This window comes from Manis javanica, chromosome 7 (genome assembly GCF_040802235.1).
Source record: "Manis javanica isolate MJ-LG chromosome 7, MJ_LKY, whole genome shotgun sequence".
Lineage (NCBI taxonomy): Eukaryota > Metazoa > Chordata > Mammalia > Pholidota > Manidae > Manis > Manis javanica.
The window spans coordinates 34,606,916-34,629,187 of record NC_133162.1 but is presented as its reverse complement, the minus strand read 5'-3'; the positions used below and the strand labels follow the sequence as shown (position 1 = coordinate 34,629,187).

The 22,272-nt window shown below is 35.8% G+C and overlaps 1 protein-coding gene across 1 annotated transcript in view; it reads left to right on the top strand.

Annotated features, from left to right (window-relative positions):
* MARCHF5 (membrane associated ring-CH-type finger 5) overlaps positions 1-22,272 on the top strand; it is a 58,971-nt gene that overhangs the window by 2,093 nt on the left and 34,606 nt on the right. Inside the window, exon 2 of the mRNA XM_017663845.3 lies at positions 12,835-13,037. Coding sequence (XP_017519334.1) covers positions 12,835-13,037 — 203 coding nt within the window. The remainder of the gene's footprint in view (positions 1-12,834; positions 13,038-22,272) is intronic.

The following is a 22,272-nucleotide window of genomic DNA, read 5'->3' as shown; positions in this document are numbered from 1 at the left end:
AAAATGGGATGTAAGCATGAAATTTCAGAAGCTTTCCATATGTTTCTGATGTGGTTGAAAACCACTACACTAAACCCTAAGGAATTTTTTCATAAGAGATGGTACAGCTTAGTGAGAAAAACTTGGGGTTTAGAGACAAATATTGAAATTCTCATTTTGCCACTTACTAGCTGTGTGACTTTGAACTTAAACTGTGAGGCTCTACATCATCATTTACAAAATGGGAATATCCTACTTCACTGAATTGTATCAAATGAGAACATATGTTAGCACTTTATAATTAAAATGCTACTCATATGTTAGGCACACAGAAGGTACTTGGGATTCTAGTTTAATCAACCATTGTAGCAATTCTCCCCCCATATCCTTCATGTTACTGCCATCCTAATCTGGGCTGGCCATACATGCAAGTTGAACGCAAAAATATTTGATGGGTTTGTTTGCCTATTAAGGCCCAGAATTCACACACACACGTTCTTTGTGTGGCAATTTTTGAGGGACAGAATTTTGCTCAGAAACCTGCCCATATATTAATTTCTTCGGTGCAAGTTTTATCCTTCAGAAGACTAAGGAAATGTGTTTAACATACTATTCTTTGCTTCTAATTTAAAAGTTAGGTATTTGATAATGAATTATTAATTAATATGCCTACACATGCCCAGTGCCATTCTAGGTCTTTGGTGTATGGTAGTGAACATAACCAAAAATACCCATATGGAGCTTAAATTCTCATGAGGTTTCTCTTCCATAAACTGTCAATTAAAGTGAAGATTATGTTTAATTATAGCATAAATGGTATGTTCAGTTTATACCACTCAGTCTGTGGGGGGTTTTAAACTTATGGCAAGTTATTAATAGCCAAAGTTTAATTGCCCTGTCCTTTGTAACCAAATTTGGTTTAGCAACAATTTATCTTGATAAATTTTATTGCATAAAGTAAATTTATAGGTGAAGAAAGTATATATAGAGGTCTATCCTTTGTCTTTCATTCATATAAACAATAATAAACTTTTATGTAAATTTATTTTAACCTTTTAAAGTGCTGTAGTTTAACAGTTTGAGAGTGGTGGGGAGGGGGGTGGTTTTCTAGTGTCATGAATAATTTGGGGTCAAAAAATGGTTGCCCAATTTGCCATTAATAATTGAAACCCTTTACATGAGGCTCTCTGAACCTTTCCTTCAGTTTCACTTTCCTTCATTACCACACATTTTTAAAGAGAAGTCTGTTATATATTAATCTATCACTGTCTACTTTCTCATTTTACCTTAAATTTCTCAAAATTAGGATTGATTGTGTAGAGAATGCAAAGACTGTTGTAACAAACTGCAGGAATTGACCTCAGGTTTGAAGCCTGGGCCTGCTGAGAGGTGCTTCTGTAAACGACTTTTGTGTACCCCATCTCACAGTATACATACACTCAGGAATTTATTGGACATTATTTTGCATCACTTACTTGCACCTAGTGAGTAGACAAGGCACAAAGCCAGTGCCCCTCGAACAGTCAGGTGGGAGGAAAAGCAGGGAGAATAGTTTGCTCTCCTCCCCACTGGTGCAGTGGCAGAGTGAATCAGAATCTTCACTCTGTGGAAGTGTTATCAACCACAGATGTACCTCCTTTTTGACAGATTCAGAGTATTCTGATAGGAACATGCATATTATCTTTTGATTTATGTAGCCATCTCTTAGTTTCCATTAAAGCAATTTCTCATTCTCTTTGTCATTTGGCATCTTTTCCTCAATCATATCACTATCCCATTTTGACAATTTCAGGCCAATACTTGCAATTAAAAACTATTGACAATTAATTACATTTACTTCCATCTGTATATAAAAAGTGGAAATATTATAAAGTCCCTGTTGACTACTGTTCCCAGACCCATCTTCTTCCATCCCCACTCAACTATCAAAAATGGGTTTATATTCATCTAATCTTTAATGCTCTATATGTACCATGTAAAATACTTTTACTGTCAAGTAAAATGGAGATTGTTTAATTGTAACATGAATGTTCAGTTTATACCACTTAGTCCTTCAGAATTTTTAATAAGTTCTGTGATACTCGAACCTGAGATCAATTCCTGCAGTTTGTTACAATAGTCTTTGCATTCTCAACACATTCAATCCTAATTTTGAGAAATTTAAGGTAAAATGAGAAAGTGGACAGTGATAGTTAAAAAAAATATATGAAAAATACCCATTTGTATTAACATACTACTATTTTTTTTCTTAATCCATGTCCCTGTTTATCACATTTAGATTGTTATTTTCTGTTTACTATCTCTTACAATTTGACTTTCATTCCTCTCTCTTGTTCATAACTCTATTAAAAGTATATTAACAGTCTCAGTTAACCTAATGACTTTCTCCTGGGTCTTCATGTCCTTGACATTTATGTAATGAAAATAAAACTGATCACTACCACCTCCTAACTTCTTGAAACTGTTCTATTATACTATTCTATTTCTCTGTTTTTTGCTTTTTGTCTCTTCTTATACATTACCTTACCTTTACTCCCTCCAGTCACTTAAGAATGACTCAATCCTCACACTTAACCATTCTTCTCAGAAAGTGTACCACTATCTCATTTTCATTTCTATTTGAGTTACTCCCAGATGTGTGTCTTTATTCCTGACCTCTTTCCTGCATTTTAGTGTCTCATTTCTAGGTGCCCAATAGATACTTCCATTTCTGTATACACAACATTACTAGCTCCTTGACCCATCTAAAACTCAACCACTGCTATTTCCTTGGCTTTTACTTCTCCTAACTTCCCAGTTTTTGGTCTTTGATAGGACCATTTTTCTAGTCTACCATCCAAAAACCTAAGCCTTTTTTTTTTCTTCTTTCCCTCCAAATCCACTTGTTTATGAAATACTGCAGATTCTTCTTTCTCTGCCTCCAATTTTTCTTCTCCAGTTTGACTTACAGAGTGGCACTAGAATTGGCCAATGCACAATTATCGTCACGTCATTTCCATGCTTTAAAACCTGCCAGTCTCTATATCATGTACAGGATAAAATCGAAACTTTCAAGACCCTATTTGAGGGATTTAGATCTATTAATATAATCCAGCCCCAACCTACCTTAATAACCATATATTTCTGTACTCTAGTTCATTGTCTTCTGAATATATCCTGCTCTTTCATCTTTTTATTTTGCTTTAGATGAATTCCTGTTTTAACACCTGCTCCTACCCAGCTTTAGAATTCAAATTTATCACCTTGAAGCATTGCACTGCTCCTTCAGGCAGAGTGAGTTACTCCTTCCTGTGTTTCCATAGGACCTTTATAAATTCATCATTGTATAACACATTGTATTATAATTCTTTTAAAGCACCTATCCTATGTCTTGGAGCCTTCCACACACACCCTTTACTACCACCGCCACACACATTCAACTGGAATTTCGCTGAGAACAGTAACTATTCCCTATCCCATTTCCCTAATACATTGGAGGCACTGTTGAATCGCAGTATGTTTCTTTTCATTCTTTATGACATATCAGTGCTTAGAATAATCTTACAGAAGCACCATTTTAAAAATCATCTCATTTACTTAAAAATTTCTGTATATTGCACACTAAGCTTAAGTTCAAATTCTTGAGCCTGGTCTTCAAGACATTTATTGTACTTCAGACACTGTGTATACATGCCTGGCACCAACTACCTTTTTTTTTTCTTTTTTTTCTAAGGTATTATTGATATACACTCTCATGAAGGTTTCACATGGAAAAACAATGTGGTTACTACATTTACCCATATCATCAAGTCCCCACCCATGCCCCAGTGCAGTCACTGTCCATCAGTGTAGTAAGATGCCACAGATTCACTGTTTGCCTTCTCTGTGCTACACTGTTTTCCCCGTGACCCCCCACACCATGTGTACTAACCATAATACCCCTCAATCCCCATCTCCCTCCCTCCTGACCCGCCCTCCCACACCCCTCCCCTTTGGTAACCACTAGTCCCTTCTTGGAGTCTGTGAGTCTGCTGCTATTTTGTTCCTTCGGTTTTGCTTCGTTGTTATACTCCACAAATGAGGGGAATCATTTGGTACTTGTCTTTCTCCACCTGACTTATTTCACTGAGCATAATATCCTCCAGCTCCATCCATGTTGTTGCAAATGGTAGGATTTGTTTCTTATGGCTGAATAGTATTCCACTGTGTATATGTACCACATCTTCTTTATGCATTCATCTACTAACGGACACTTAGATTGCTTCCATATCTTGGCTATTGTAAGTAGTGCTGCAATAAACATAGGGGTGCATATGTCTTTTGAATCTGACAAGTTGTGTTCTTTGGGTAAATTCCAAGGAGTGGGATTCCCGAGTCAAATGGTATTTCTATTCTTAGTTTTTTGAGGAACCTCCATATTGCTTTCCACAATGGTTGAACTAGCTTACATTCCCACCAACAGTGTAGGAGGGTTCGGCACCAACTACCTTTTAAAAGCTTTTTGCTTCTCTGTAAGAATGAGTGCATAAGTACCTGTCTTTCGCCCAGGCCAAACTGATTTGCTCACTGTCCTCTGAACACAAGGCATTCTTTTCAGTATCTTGTCTTTATTTTTCAAGACCCAGTTATGGTTCTGCCTCATAAAGCTTTTCTGACCATTTCAGCCAGAAATATTTTTCTCCTCTTCTCCAGACTTATGTAGCAGTTCTTTTCATGCCATACATACATTGCTCCCAACTTTTTACATGCCATAGTTCATAAGTTGATGAGAGATGATATACCTCTATATGGCACATTGGAGTAGACTGCAAGGGGTTTAGATCTCTGGTGAAAACTTATTATGGCTGCTTAAAAGTATCCTTGCAAAAATGAAACAATTTCTTGTACTAGCTATAATTCCCTTAAAAATGAAAAATGAAAACTTTTCTCAGCATACTCTATATATATGGCAGCATGGTGCACTGAAAAATGCTGAAATTTCGGAGTTGAGGCCTCGGTTGCATCCTTGCCTCTCTAACTCTGAGGCCTTGGGCAGATTACTTAACCTTGCTGGGCTTCTTTTCCTTATTTATTAAGATGGAAATCATTATGCTTGCAGAGTTTAAAAAATAAAGAGACAAAGAGCATGGCATAAATATATTCTCAATAAATGATTGCTTTCATTGTGGTTTATTTCCCTGCAGTTTTGTCAGAAGGTAAGGTGTCATGATTGTGGTTATACCTCTTTGATGAATCCATTTCAGTTGGGTGAACAGACTTGTAAAGGGATTTTTAGTCTTCTTGATGGTATAGTTCCTGTTCCAGAATACATGGCATGTGACACCTCTAATCCTAAGACAAAGCAAGCAGTGTTCTGTTGTTTTTTTATTGAAGTATCATTGATACACAGTCTTATAATGGTTTCAAATATACAACACAGTGATTCAACAGTTACCCTTATTATTAAATCCTCACTCCCTCTAGTGCAGTTACTGTCAACATAGAAAGGTGTTACAGAATCATTGACTATATTCTTCATGCTGTACTACTATCCTGGTGACCAACTTAAATTATGATTGAGAATTTTTATGCTCCATTATCCCCCTCCCCACCCCCACTTACCTATCCCAGCCCCTCTCCCATGGTAACTCCTAGTCACTTCTCAGTGTCTATGAGTCTACGGTGTGCAGTTTTTTCCATTGTTAAATGGGGCCTTCCTTGCATTAACCAGTGTATGGATCTCTAAGCATGTTCTGAATTCAGGAGTGCTTGTTCTCCTTAAAACTTTCCCACAAATACATTGTTAAAGCAGTGTATGTAACACAACAGCAGCACTTTTAAAGCTTGTTTCATTGCTCTCCTTTTCTTTGGAATTATTCTATACTGCTACACTTCAGTTTTAATCAGTGTGATCTTGGGGGCAGGAGTCTATGATTTCCCAGATCTTTGTAATAATCCAAGATTAACACCTGCAATTCAAATCTATAAAGGTAGACTTTATTGCGAGCTTTGATTAGATAACCATACCTATCTTGCTTAGTTAATTTATGTGCCAGTGAGAAACTATTTTATTGATGTTTCCTCCCCTTTTTTCCACATTCTTTTACAAAAAATAACTTAATCGTATAAACAGTGGATGAGTCACAAATAAACCCCATGAAGTGAGATTATCACTGTCATCCATCCTTCCCAACTGGATTATCTTAAAACCTTTCTTTTCCAACCTCATTGGACTTTGTCCATGACAATATGCTCATTTCCATCTCTAAGCTTACTTATACTATTTTTCTTACTTGGAATACCTTTCACTCCTCAGTCCAACTTGAATTCTCATCTGTAGTTCTCTCCTTTTCATGAAAGCTTCTCAGCTATTTCATCCTGAGTTTCTTACTGTCATCATTACATTTCTGTATTACTTTATATGGTGGTTTTTATGTGATCCTTCTGTGAATATATTTGTTTCTTAATTAGACTGTAAATTCCTTAAATTTAGTTCCTTGTGGCATCAGGTAATGATTTGTCTTAGTAGGTACTTAGGTTAATTTAGGAGATACTGGAAAATGGTAGGTTTAAGGCAAACTAGCCGTGTATTCCTTGAACTGTTTATTCACTTTACCGTTAGAATATAAACTGGAAAAATAAGTTACAGTTTTAAGATCATACAGAACTAAGTGACTGATAAAGTGACTAAGTCACTTTTTATAAGAAGTGGCATGTTATTATGCAGATCAGTGGTATTAGCAATTCCAGTAAGGTTGTACCTTTAAGGAATAAGTAATATTCTTTAGGTTTGTCTAGTTACTTTTTCTTGTCTTCATATTATAGTAGTAATTTTTTTTTTGCTCTCTTAACCAATCATGACAATTCCCAGATTTCCCTTTATTTTGTAAACGAATGTGCCACAACTTAGCTGGTGGGAGAGTGTGGAAGTAAAGATGCCATCAGCAAGCAGGAGGCATTTAGAAAAGCTAGTGGAAGGAAAAGGGGTGGAAGAAAATCAATAGAGAGGATTTAAATGAGTATCTTTAGCAGTGGTGGTGGCTTGGTGGAAAATAGGGACCTGATTAGGAATCTCAGACTTTTTCCACTGAATACCAGCATGCCAAGCAGAATTGTTTTATCTGCTAATTTGGGTAAGAAAATGCATCCATAAAATGCATCTATGTAAAGTTGACACAATTCTCATCTTTATTGGTGCTGGGAACTTCATCAAGTGCTCATTTGGTGGCTCTATATGTGCCACGAAATTCTTAAGCAATTTCATGATCATTTGTTTAATTCTTCACAATAGAGGATCTTAACATAATATCTTTTTTATGCCGATAACACTTTGGTAGTCTGGTTAAGCCTCTGGGTTCCTTCTCATCAGAATGTTCTGAAAGAATAAAATAAAATGTGTAAGATCAGAAATGAAACCAATTATGTTGAAATATAACTATCAAAATATTAAAAATCTGGAAGTAATATGAGCTTTAACACATTAAAATGCCTTAGACCACTGTTGGTGGGTCTAATAAATAATTTCAAATTAGTGATGAACCAAGTGTTATTTTGGGAGCTCCACAGCCACAAAGTAATACGAGAATTTCTGGTCACTAATTTCTGTTGCTATACTGCTATTATTTCTAAGGTTTGCTTATATTCATCGTTAAAGGAAAATTAAATTTTATTTAGAGATTAGCAAAAATAAAGAAGTAATTTTTTTACCATCAAATTTACTTACCCGATAACATTTTCATGGACCCCAAATTAAGAACCCATCTTACAACAACTCTGAAATTCTTTCATTAAACGGGTAACTGGTGAGCAAGGACTTAAATTCATTCTGACTCCAAAGCCCAGGCTCTTGAACAAGTTAGAATATTCTGGACTCACATATCTTTTCCCAAAATTTAACTAGTTTTTTTTCCTTAGAAAAAATGATCTTCAGCATTTTACTTACTGTTTAAATTAAAAAACAATTTAAATCATAAGAAAAAAAGAAACAACTTAAATATTTACATTGAGTGTAAAATGAAATTTCATTCCTGTATTATGGTGAGTTGAAGAGAGAGACTTACAAAAGGGAAGAAATAAGGAAAAAGAAGAATGGCTAGAGTAGAGGTCCTCAAACTTTGGTATCTTGATCACCTGAGGGGCTTATTAAAATAGTGTCAGTGGTTCCTCAAAAAATTAAAAACAGAATTACCTTATGATCCAGCAATTCCATTTCTACCCAGAAGAACCGAAAGCAAGGTCTTAAAGAGATTATTTGTACACCATAACAGCAGTATTCACAATATTGTAGGTCTAGGGTAGAGCCTGAGAATTGAGTGTGCGTTTCAGGCAAGTTCTCAGATGGTACTTGTGCATCACACTGAGCATTGCTTTTTGAGACCTTGGAGGATTGAAGAGAACAAGATGGGGAAATGACTTAAAGAGCAACTACTGGAGTTTGGTCAGAAATTGCAACCTTTTCTTGGGTATGAACTTTGAAAGGTTTGGCTTCGTCCTTTGAAATGGGAAATTGCCAATTACTCTCACCTTTTAAGGGTATTCAGATAGCCATCCCATAAATTAAAATATTAAAATATGTAATTTCAAAATGTTTGGTTTTATCTTCGTTTTTCTGTTTTTGTCTAAGAAATGACCTGATCCAATAGCAGAATTAAGAGCCTGTTTTGCCCATTATGCTCTTTTTCTATGAGAAATAGAAAAGCTTGCAAGACTCAGAGTACTTGCCGTAGAAATTAGGATTATTTAATGCTTTTCTCCTCTAGTTCTGATCAGTAGGAAATGAAGCTACTGACACAAAATACTGTGTGCACTTGTAAAATCTGTTTAGTGTTTACATTATATGATTGTTCTGGGGCCATCTCATAGCCAGTTCCATAAACTCTGTATCAAGACTGGGTTGCATTTGGTGGGAAATCTGCTGCACACTGGTTAAGCTTAAAAAAAAAAATCTGTGGGTTTATGTAAGTGAACAGTGCAAGAGTATATTTAGCATTAAGCACAGCTTGATCCATGTCTCAAACAAAGCCATTAGTTTCCATCTTTTAGCATCCTCTGGGTTCTTTAGACTCCACTCAGTGGCTCTCCTGGCAGCAAAAGCCTCACACCCTCATTTAGCCTCACACTTTCCTGCCTTCAGGCCCAGTAGAAAAAAAAGTCTGTGCACAAACTTTCCCAGCAAAAATTCTGAGGTTCATTCTGCTAAAACTAGCATTATGGGCTCTGCTTCCCAGTTGCTATAATCTGGGACATGGGATATACCCTTAAACCAATTTAAGAATTACCCCTCCTGGAGTTGAAGATTCAGGAGGATTAACTGCCAAAACTACATATATGGTTGAGGTTGGAGGGAAGAGTGGTTTTCTATAGAAAGTGTGGGATAGTTTGTTCCTAAGAAAAGAAATCGTGCTGTGCATTAAACCACAAGTTTCTACTCCCCTCCATTCTAAGACCTTGAGAAACCATAAACCCATCATTTTCAAAGATAACTTTTCTCTTACAAAGAGGGAAGTGGAGAATTGGGGAATAAACAGCTGAAGTAGATTGCATCATGAAGGGAGTTGGGTATGGGGAAGCCAAGACAGAAAGCATAATTATAAGATCTTCTCAGATGATATTCCTGGTCAGTCTTTTCAGAAATTAAGAAAAAAAAAAGTCAAAGAAAGGATCCATATACATATTTTGTTCCCACCAGTCTTTTTCTCCAGATGTGAAGACCAGGCTGTATTGCCTAAAAGCATTCATTGCCTAAAAACATTCATTTTTATATGCTGAAAGTAAATTTCCCATGTGCCTGGCCCTTCCTTCACAGACTGTTTTTTTCATTACCTATAAGGTAGTAAATCAATCTTTAGAACTTAGTATTTTCTGTACTGTCATTTATATGTATTTAATCCAAAACAACTATTTCTAACAATGCAAATCCAGTAATTGTTTACTTTATACGGTCTGCTTTCTCCAATCTTTTTGCCTTCTTTTTACCTGCCATTTTTCTACACCAGTGGTTCTCAAACTTTATTTACATTGGGATAACTTGGAGGGCTTGCTAAAATAGATTTCTAGGCCCTCCTTCTTCAGAATTTCTGATGCACTAGATCTGGGGTAGAGTCAGAGAATGTCCAAATTGCCAAATGATCTTAAGGTCTTTGTTTTGGGAACCCCAGTAATAAAATCACTTGTCCCTGCCTCTACTGATGTCTACTATTACTCCTCCCTGAAGCCTTCCCTGATCTATCCTAATAGACCTTTCGTTCGTTCTTAAAATGAAAGTACTTGTGGTAATTTCACTGGAACCTTAAAGCTATCTACTGGGCATGATTCCAGTTATTATAGGGTCCAGATAGAAAAATCTTCATTTATTTTGTTTGTGCAACCACATGGAACCAGTGAAACCACATGGGAATAGTGCTCAGTAAGTGTTGTGTTGCTGGCAGTTTCTATAATTTTCAGTTGCTTGCTTGTTTTGTACTTTTACCAGAAATAATTTATGGAATTAAATAGAAATTTCCACATCATATTTATTTGTTTGTAAACTGATTTTTAGATGAAGTAATTTGGTGGTGTTACCAGAGGTTCACATGTTGTGGACAATACTATTTGATCTCAAATGACCATCAGATTTACTGATTTTCCATTGGAATAAATAGAAAGTGGATGTGGTAAGTTGGTAATGCTGAAAGCAGGCAAACTTTAAGGTTTTTAAAAATCCAAGATCTCTTGGTTCTTTGCATTCACCCTCTGTTTCTGCTCCAGAAAGCAAAGGCAGGGGAGATGGAGAGAAGAGCAGATAAAAGGAAAAGGAAGAAAAAACGGGGATCAGAAACAAGAGAAAGAAAGAGAAGAAAGGGAAAATTTTGCAGGAAGAGGGGAAATAATGAGAAAAAATTGAGTGGCAACAGCAACTCAGCAACCTTTGCCATACACTGCCTACCCCAGGAAAAACGCAATCCACCCATTAAGTGGGCCCGGTTATAGCGGCTAAGATGAAACCTTAGTGTGCCCTCATGTGATTTCATAAAGAGCTGTTATAAACAGAAAAAAATAATAATAAGGCAAACTTTCTGAGAGCATTACTATCAGTAAGGTTTATTTTGATATCACCTCTGTAAGATAATTTCAGTTAAACTCTAATGAGCATCAGCTTCAAAATCCAGATTTGTAAACTGTATACTCATAGTCACTGTGAATCAATAAAAACAAGGTTATTTGTATTAACACTTCTAATTAGGCTTAACTCCTAGTAAGTTTCCACTGTAAAATCGTTCAACCATCTTATCTACCATAGTTGTGAAATTAGAAAGAAATCTAAAACTGCTTACTTTAAATATTAGTTGAGTACCTTCTAAAAAAGGAGAACTATAAAAGTAGTGGAGAGTATACTGATGCCTTCAACTTTGAAATGCATCAAGAACTAAGATGAATCAGTGAGTAAATGTGTGCGTATGTTGCAAAATATAAGAATTGTAGAATCTAGATACTGGAAATATGCATATTCCCTGAACAGTTTCTCAGGCTTTTTTTTGAAGTGTGAAATTTTTCATGTTGGGAAAAAACTAACTCAGAATTTATGGGGAATATAGCTGTATAAGTATTCCCGTTAGACTGAAATGAAATTCCCATTATTTTTGTAGGTCAAAAACAAACAAATAAGGCAACTTCATTTGGTTCAGCCTGTCAAAGTTCTGAGTAGATACATTTGTACTTTTTTTACCCTGATGACTGGAATTGACTTTATTCAGTTCACTTTAATACTAATTAATTGTGCTGATCTAGTTGTACTTAGCTACATATATGTTCCATTGTTGAAATGAAAAACTTGTAAGAACTAGATACTCTGTCTATATTTTGTTACCAGAATGATAGATCTGACTTCCAAGAGGTATACAAATGTATTTACAAAATGACCTCAGCTGTGAGGGGAATATATACTAACACTTCAGTTAACTGGTCTGTATGGTATATTTTCGATTGAAATTTTATGCAAAAATTGTAGATTAAAACCCAAACCATGGATAGTGATGGTGGTTGCCATGAGCAATATGAATATACTTAAACTACTGAATTGTACTCTTAAAAATGGCTAAAGTAGTATATTTTACGTTACATATATTTTACCACAGTAAAATATAAAAGGAGAAAGAGAAGGCATTTTGGATAACCCTAAGATAGTATGAGAGCACTGACAGCTTGGCTGAGGTGGGTCAGAGGGTCAGTATGCTAACAGTATGCCACCTACCTCCCATTTTTTACCTAGGTCATTTAAAATCTGGGTGAATTTGAAAGCTGAGTCAAAATCACAAGTTTGGATATTATTGCCATAGATTCAGTTCCACTTTTCCCCCGTTTTAATTGGAGGACAGAATTAAAATTCACGCTTTTCTAAAAGGTCTGGACTACCTCACCCGTCTATATAGTATCTGACTATATAGTCTTTCTCACCGAGCATAGTTAAGCTAGTTCTGACAGAACCCACATATCTAAATAATAAGTGAAAACTGCATACTAGGTAACAAGCTTTAATCAGCAGTTATTTTCAGTTGTACAAACTTTAATGGGGAGGAGTCACTGGTCTCCCTGAGTTAAATTGTATTTGCCCTAATGAAAATCAATGTCAAAACTTGTACTAACTGGGAGAAAAATAAGGAATTGCAGCCTAATTACACAAGAACAAATTAGACTTCATGAAGTACCCATAAAAGCAAAATGGGAAATGTTTTTAATTAGTCATCTCAATAGAATTTTTCTTTAATATAAGCATCCCAAACTTGACATTCCTTAATTTCAAATATAATACATATAATTCTGAAAAAAGGATAACCAGTCATACCTATAATGAAAACATGTAGGGCCAAATTTATATCACTATACTAAAACAATATAACCTCTCATTATTTTCTCTTACAGAAGTTGCTGGGTGTGTTTTGCCACTGATGAAGATGATAGAACAGCTGAGTGGGTGAGACCATGCAGATGCAGAGGATCTACAAAATGGGTTCACCAGGCTTGTCTCCAGCGCTGGGTGGATGAAAAACAAAGAGGAAACAGTACAGCCAGAGTGGCATGTCCTCAGTGCAATGCTGAATACTTAATAGTTTTTCCAAAGTTGGGTAAGAAGATCCTTAAAAACAACACTGATCTTTGTGATGTTATTGTACATAATTCTGTGATCTCAAGTTTGTTTTTAAATGACCCATCTTTCCTTTTTTGTGAATTTCTCTGTTCGCTTTCTGTTGTTTCCCTTGTATGTCAAATATTTATTTGTTTGCTAACAGTTTACAGTATCCTTAATATATCCCCAGATCTGTCCATTTGTCTGTATATTAAAATGTTTTCATTTGGTTGAGTGGATAAAGAATGTGGTCATCTAACTATGGATAAAATTAACAAAGCTATAAAAAAAAAGCTGACTTAAGAGTCTCATTCTCTGGAGACCACTGATGTAGAGGAAAGAAAACAATACAGTGTTCTGTCTAATACTTATCCTTAATTCTTCTATTAAGGAATAAAAGAGAAATTAAAGATTTAATAAAAGATAGCCTTAAATTCATCTTTGGAATCCAGTTGATGATGTTGTCTTTCATGAAAACTGCTTTTCTTTCCCTGCAAATTGTCAGGCAAGGAATACAGGTCTTTGAGAATAGGGCTAGCATTAAATAGCAAGCTGTTTAAATGAACCTGTAACTAAGGCTGATACTTAGTCAGCACATACCACTACAGCCATGTGATTATGAACTTGTGTCATTCTCTTTGGTGCTTCTGCCATGCCAGTTGTTTTTTTAATATCACCTTGACTGTAATCAAAAGGTACATGAAGGCAGTTTGGGTTCTGGGAAAGTCAGAACTTTCCCAAGAATGATTTTGCGGGAAGTAGGGTTCAAAGAGAAATTGGAAGTAATCATTAGATGTATTTTCTAGGTGCTATGCATATTGAAATAAGGCCCTCTTATTTTTTTTAATGAGGTAACATAAATGCAGATAATGAAGTGCTTTTCTAATGTGAGAAGATAAATAGTAGCAAGCAAAATTTCCATGGTTGTCTGTATTTCTCTAGCGTAATGCATAGAAAGAAATTAATGCTTCCAATGAAAGGAAAGTAGGATAGTAGAGAAGGTAGTGTTTCTCAGACATTAGAATTGTGAATCATGTGATGGGTCTTCATGCACACCACCAATTTTAAATAAACAAAAGTAATTCAAAATTTGACATTGTAATATGAAAGCATTTTAAAATGATTTAAACATTGGGAAAAGCAGTTATTGCTGTAATCTTTCACCACACTGATATCTTTCTCACTAAAATCAAAGTGAAGACTTCATATCTAACTTTATTTTCCTACTCTTTAGTTCTGAATTCTGCTTTTCAACTACGGGTTGTTGGAAATAGTAGCAAGTATAGGATGATTCTGTTAGATGTTTTAGATATCCAAATGTTTGGATACAAATACTGTTGAAAGAATTCTCACTGAAAACTATATAAAATGTTCAGTGAAACATTGAGTTGACAAATGTGTTGTATTTGTCAAATAGTTGACAAATAGTTGACAAATAGTACTCACTATTGAAGTTGTATATTTCAGTTTGGAAGATGGCATTGTGTAAATCTGTCCTTTTGGTTATATTCAGTTCTAGGAAATGTTTAGGTCTAGTGGTAATTGAATGTGATTTTTAAGTAGACCTAATAATAATACGCTGGTGTCTTTCTACAGCAGGGGAAGAAATTGGCTAGATGTAGGAAAAGTGAACCTCTTCAGTTTAGCCACTTGTAGCATGATTTGGTCTTCATATTTATCTTTAAGAACTCTTAAAAGCTTCTGTACAGCAAAGGACACCATCAATCGAACAAAAAGGTATCCTATAGTATGGGAGAATATATTTATAAATGACAGATCTGATAAAGGATTGACATCCAAAATATATAAAGAGCTCACACACCTCAACAAACAAAAACCAAATAATTCAATTAAAAAATGGACAGAAGAGCTGAATAGACAGTTCTCTAAAGAAGAAATACAGATGGCCAACAGGCACATGAAAAGATGCTCCACATCGCTAATCATCAGAGAAATGCAAATTAAAAACACAATGAGGTATCACCTCACACCAGTAAGGATCACCATCATCAAAAAGACAACAACAATTGTTGGTGAGGTTGTGGAGAAAGGGAAACCCTCCTACACTGCTGGTGGGAATGTAAATTAGTTCAACCATTGTGGAAAGCAGTATGGAGGTTCCTCAGAATGCTCAAAATAGAAATACCATTTGACCCAGGAATTCCACTTCTAGGAATTTACCCTAAGGATGCAGCTGCCCAGTTTGAAAAAGACAGATGCACCCCTATGTTTATCGCAGCACTATTTACAATAGCCAAGAAATGGAAGCAACCTAAGTGTCCATCAGTAGATGAATGGATAAAGAAGAGGTGGTACATATACACAATGGAATATTACTCAGCCATAAGAAAAAAACAGATCCTACCATTCACAACAACATGGATGGAGCTAGAGGGCATTATGCTCAGTGAAATAAGCCAGGCGGAGAAAGACAAGTACCGAATGATTTCACTCATCTGTGGAGTATAAGAACAAAGGAAAACTGAAGGAACAAAACAGCAGCAGAATCACAGAACCCAAGAATGGACTAACAGTTACCAAAGGGAAAGGGACTGGAGAGGATGGGTGGGAAGAGAAGGATAAGGGCGGGAAAAAAGAAAGAGGGCATTACGATTAGCATGTATAGTGCGTGGGGGGCATGGGGAGGGCTGTGCAACACAGAGAAGACAAGTAGTGATTTTACAGCATCTTACTATGCAGATGGACAGTGACTATGAAGGGGTGTGTGGGGGGGACTTGGTGAAGGGGGGAGCCTAGTAAACATAATGTTCTTCAAAAAAAAATAATAAATAAATAAGTAAAAAGGAAAAAAAAGAATTCTTGTTTTACCCTCAAATGATAGGTTCAGGTCTTCACTATACTGTATGTCATGGAGGTCTGCCATTTGAGTAAGCCTCAGATAATCCTAGAAATTTTTACTGACCTTATCAGGACCATGAAAAAAAGTTATAATCCTTCATTTGAATTATTTTTGTTAGCACTTTTCCTCCTCACAATATAGAAAAGCAGAGTCTTGTATTTGCTGCTGTTTTTTTAATGTAAACTTAAGATACCTGCTCAGGGGCTGCAATTTGAATTATATTTACAATTTTCCATTCAGTCTTTACACTGACTCAAGAATAGAAGGCTTATAATGAAATGCCAGCTGTTATCTTCAAGTGAAGCCATGTGTGAATTGCCTTTCAGGTGCCATACTCTTCTTTTTTACATGGCTAGTGCTCTTGGACATACTGCTCCCAGTATACCTTTTCAAGTCAAGGTTGAAAAATAATTGTGGATAAAAGAAAATCCCTTTTCTAGACCGTGTTTTCATTGATGATCAGTAAAAGTTGCCTGTATTTCTTGATTCATGTATTATGTATATGATAAGAGTTGATTCACACTGTGAACACTAGTAGCTTCCTGCAGCCATAAAACAAAATATGCATCTGTGGTAGTAATTGTTCTTCCTCATTGTATACAACACTTACAATGTCCAGTAATATCATCTGATGATAGAATTTAGCCAGATCATTTTGTTTCTCTCTGAGCATATTTGTCATTAATTTTGCAGCTGACCATAGTTATACCTGTTTTTGTTCAAGTTCCTTTGATGCAGTCATCAATCTTTGCTTTAATGACAAAATTTATAATGCAGGTTTTGACTGGTTTATTGGAGTAATTGAAAATTATATGAATGCTTCATTGGCTTCTTGTCCCTGTTTAATAATGTTTCAGCCCCTGTTCAATAATATATTACAGTATGGAGGGAACAAGGAAGTCAGAAGGTCTCCCAGTGTAAACCAATCACTTCTAATCCACTTGACATAACCCATTCTGAGATCACACTGTTTTCACTGTAAGATCATACCATTTATTCATTGATGACATTCTGATCTAAATGTGTTTGTCATTTTTACTCTTCTGTGAATGCTTTTGAGTAAATTTTCTTAAATTGGGAATTTAACACGTTATGATAGTAACAACAACAAAATAGGTATTTAACCAATGTTAACAACTCACATAATGTGAAAGGTAGGTAGCTGAAACAAATAGTCCCCTCTTGACTGTCTTTATAGGGCATGTGTGACCATTGGAACAACAATTAAGTTGTCTGTACACCAGTTACTAGATGGCCAGGGAACCACCATTAGTCCCCAGTGACACAAGAAACACTGGTTAAAAGAAGGAATAAAAGGCAGAAGATGCAGAGAGGAAGACTTGATGGTTAACACTCTAAGGGAATGATCTCTATTGGACAGGTATTAAACATTTTTTTCATATGAATTTAGCCTTAGTCTGACCTGCTAAGTCTACATCTTTTCTGGTAGTTAGTGGTGGCGGGAATGGAGGGGTGGTGGCAAATGTGTGTTCTTAATTGTTGTTAGGGAATATATTGTGCTCAGTTATGAAGAATTTAGAGGATGGATTAGACTTTCATTCTGCTATTTGCCACCCATCCTAAGGTTTGCTGCTTCTTTCTTCAAATGAGTTAGGCCAGTAGTATATATGCAACCAGTTGAAACTGTGGTCTAAGGAACCAGCAAAATTGGAATCATCTGAGAGCTATTAGCAATGAAGAACTTTAGCCCCTTCCCACACCCAGTTTTAATTAAAATCTGTATTTTCATGAGATCATCAGATAATTTATGTGCATGTTAAATCGAAGAAGCACTGCTTTAAAACAAGAAGAGCATACCAGCTGAAGAAAGTTTGTCTTCCGTTAAAAATTAAGCCTTTTCGTGAAGTTTAAGAACAGGTAGTGATCTTGTTTAGCTCAACAGAAGAATTCAGAGGGGATCTCAACAGCAGGATTCTTGATTCCTAAGGACACAGGGACTGATTCACATTAGATTACTTTTCTTTCATTTGTTCCCACAATGTTTTGTAATTTTCAGTGTATAGGTTTCTTCCTTCCTTAAATTGATTCCAAAGTATTCCATTCTTTTTCATGCTCTTTTAAGTGGAATTTTCTTAATTTTATTTTCATGTTTATTTTTATTAAGATATCACTGATATACGCTCTTATGAAGGTTTCACATGAAAAACGTGGTTACTGTATTGACCCATATTATCAAGTCACCCACACATTGTAGTCACTGTCCCATCAGTGTAGTAAGATGCCACAGAGTCACTACTTGTCTTCTCTGTGCTACACTGTCTTCTCCGTGACCCCCTGCCCACAGCATGTGTGCCAATCATAATACCCCTTAATCCCCTTCTCCATCCCTCCCCACCCACCCTCCCCTATCCCTACCCTTTGGTAACCACTAGTCCCTTCTTCAAGTCTGTGAGTCTGCTACTGCTTTGTTCCTTCAGTTTTGTTTTGTTTTTATATTCCACAAATGAGGGAAATCCTTTGGCACTTGTCTTTCTCTGCCTGGCTTATTTCACTGAGCATAATACCCTCTAGCTCCATCCATGTTGTTGCAAATCATAGGATTTGTTTTCTTCTTATGATTAAATAATACTCCATTGTGTATATGTACTACATCTTCTTTATCCATTCATCTACTAATGGACACTTAGATTGCTTCCATATCTTCGCTATTGTAAATAGTGCTGCAGTAAACACAGGGTTGCATATGTCTTCTTGAATCTGGAATCTTGTTTTCTTTGGGTAAATTCCTAGAATTGCAGTTCCTGGGTCAAATGGTATTTCAGTTCTTAATGTTTTGAGGAACCTCCATATTGCTTTCCACAATGGTGGAACTAATTTACATTCCCACCAGCAGTGTAGGAGGGTTCCCCTTTCTCCACATCCTCCCCAGCATTTGTTGTTCCTTCTCTTTTTGATGTTGGCCATCCTAATGTGTGAGGTGATATCTCATTGTGGTTTTAATTTGTGTTTCCCGGATAGCTAGTGATGTGAAGTGTCTTTTCATATGCCTGTTGGCCATCTGAATTTCTACTATGGAGAAGTGTCTTTTCAGATCCTCCGCCCATTTTTTTAAATTGGGTTGCTTTTTGGATGTTGAGACATGTGAGTTCTTTATATATTTTAGATGTTAACCCCATGTCAGATATGTCATTTAGGAATATATCTTCCCATTCTCTAGGATGCCTTTTCTACTGATGGTGTCCTTTGCTGTACAGAAGCTTTTTAGTTTGATGTTCCATTTGTTCATTTTTGCTTTTGTTTCCACTGCCTGAGAACATGCTTTCAGGAAAAGGTTGCTCATGTTTATATTCAAGAAATTTTTGCCTTTGTTTTCTTCTAAGACTTCTGTGGTTTCATGACTTACTTTCAGGTCTTTGATCCATTTCAGGTTTAATTTGTGTATGGAGTTAGAAAATAATCCAGTTTCATTCTCTTACATATAGCTGTCCAGTTTTACCAACACCAGTTGTTGAAGAGGGTGTCATTTCCCCATTGTATATCTACATGGCTCCTTTACTGTTTATTAATTGACTCTATGACTCTATGCTTGGGTTTATATCTGGGCTCTCTATTCTGTTTGATCTATAGGTCTGTTCTTCTGCCAGTACCAAATTGTCATGATTACTGTGGCTTTGTGGTAGAGCTTGAAATTAGGGAGCATAATCCCCAAGCTTTGTTATTCTATCTCAGGATTGATTTACCTATTTGGGGTCTTTTATGGTTCCATATGAATTTTAGAACTATTTGTTCTAGTTTGTTGAAGAATGCTGTTGGTATTTTGATAGGGATTGCATTGGATTTGTAGATCGCTTTAGGCAGGATGGCCATTTTGACTATTCTTCCTTTCCATGAGCACGGATGTATGTCCATTGTATTTCCATTTATTGGTGTCTTCTTTAATTTCATGAGTGTCTTACAATTTTCAGGGTATAGCTCTTTTACCCCCTTGGCTAGGTTTATTCTTAGGTATTTTATTCTTTTTGATGCAGTTGTGAATGGAATTGTTTTCCTGATTTCACTTTCAGTTAGTTCATCATTAGTATATAGGAATGCCACAGATTTCTATGTATTGATTTTGTATCCTGCAACTTTGCTGAATTCAGTATTAGTTCTAGTAGTTTTGGGGTGGATTCTTTAGGGTTTTTTTATGTACAGTATCATGTCATCTGCACACAGAGACAGTTTAACTTACTCCTTACCAATCTGAATGCCTTTTATTTCTTTGTGTTGTCTGATTGCTGTGGCTAGGACCTCCAGTGCTATGTTGAATAGAAGTGGGGAGAGTGGGTATCCTTTTCTTCTTCCCAGTCTTAAAGGAAACGCTTTCAGCTTCTCACTGTTAAGTATACTGTTGGCTGTGGGTTTGTCATGTATGGCCTTTATTATGTTGACGTACTCACCCTCTATATGCATTTTGTTGAGAGTTTTTATCATGAATGGATGTTGAATTTTGTTGAATGCTTTTTCAGCATCTATGAAGATGATCATGTGATTGTTGTCCTTTTGTTTGTTGGTGTATGATGTTGATGATTTTTCTAATATTGTACTATTCTTGCATCCTTGGAATAAATCCTACTTGATCATGATGGATGATCTTTTATGTATTTTTAATTCAGTTTGTTAATATTTTATTGAGTATTTTGCATCATTGTTCATCCAGGATATTGGTCTGTAATTTTCTTTTTTTGTGGTGTCTTTGCCTGGTTTTGGTATTAGAGTGATGCTGTCCTCATAGAATGAGTTTGAAAGTATTCCCTCCTCTTCTACTTTTTGGAAAACTTTAAAGGATGATGGGCATTACTGCACTAAATGTTTGATAAAATTCAGCAGTCCAGTGATTATGTTTTTAGGTAGTTTTTTCATTATCATTTCAATTTCATTGCTGGTAATTGGGTCTATTCAGATTTTCTGTTTCTTCCTGGGTCAGCCTTGGAAGGTTGTATTTTTCTAGGAAGTTGTCCATTTCTTCTAGGTTATCCAATTTGTTAGCATATAATTTTTCATAGTATTCTCTAATAATTCTTGGTATTTCTGTGGTGTCCATAGTGATTTTTCCTTTCTCATTTCTAATTCTGTTTTTATGTGTAGACTCTCTTTTTTTCCTGGTAAGTCTGGCTAGGGGTTTATTTTCTGAATTTTTTGTCAAAGAACCAGCTCCTGCTTTCATTGATTCTTTCTGTTATCTTATTCTTCTTGATTTTATTTATTTATGCTCTGATCTTTATTATATCCTTCCTTCTACTCTCTTTGGGCCTCATTTGTTGTTCTTTTTCTAGTTTCATTAATTGTAAGTTTAGACTGTTCACATAGAATTGTTCTTTCCTAAGGTAAGCCTGTATTGCAATAAACTTCCCTCTTAGCACGGTCTTCTCTGGGTCCCACAGATTTTGCATTGTTGAGTTATTGTTGTCATTTGTCTCCATATATTGCTTGATCTCTGTTTTTGGTCATTGATCCATTGATTATTTAAGAGCATATTGTTAAGCCTCCATGTGTTTGTAGTCCTTTTTGTTTTCTTTGCATAATTTATTTGTAGTTTCATACCTTTGTGGTCTGAGAAACTGGTACAATATCAATCCTTCTGAATTTATTGAGGCTCTTTTTGTGACCTGGTATATGATCTACTGTAAATGTTTCATGGGCACTTGAGAAGAATGTTTCCTGCTGTTTGGGGGTGGAGTGTTCTGTAGATGTCTGTTAGGTCCATCTGTTCTAATGTGTTGTTCAGTGCCTCTGTCTCCTTAGTTATTTTCTGTCTGCTTGATCTGTCCTTTGGAGTGAGTGGTGTGTTAAGTCTTCTAAAATGAATGCATTGCATTCTATTTTCCCCTTTAATTCTTTTTGTACTTGTTTCACATATGTAGGTGCTCCTATGTTGGGTGCATAGATATTTATAATGGTTATATCCTCTTGTTGGACTGACCCCTTTATCATTATGTAATGTCTTTCTTTGTCTCTTGTGACTTTCTTTGTTTTGAAGTCTATTTTGTCTGACATAAGTACTGCAACCTCTGCTTTTTTTCCCTATTAGTTGCATGAAGTATCTTTTTCCATCCCTTCACTTTTAGTCTGTGTATGCCTTTGGGTTTGAAGTAGTCTCTTATAGGTAGCATATAGATGAGTCTTGTTTTTTTATCCATTCAGTGACTCTTTGTCTTTTGATTGGTGCATTCAGACCATTTACATTTAGGGTTGTTATCGATTGGTATGTACTTATTGCCATTGCAGACTTTAGATTTGTGGTTACCAAAAGAAAAACGGTAGCTTCTTTACTAACAGCCTAATTTATCTCACTTAGTAGGCTATTACAAACAATCCAAAGGTTCTTCCCCCCACCCCCTTTTTCTTCCTCCTCTATTCTTTATATATTAGG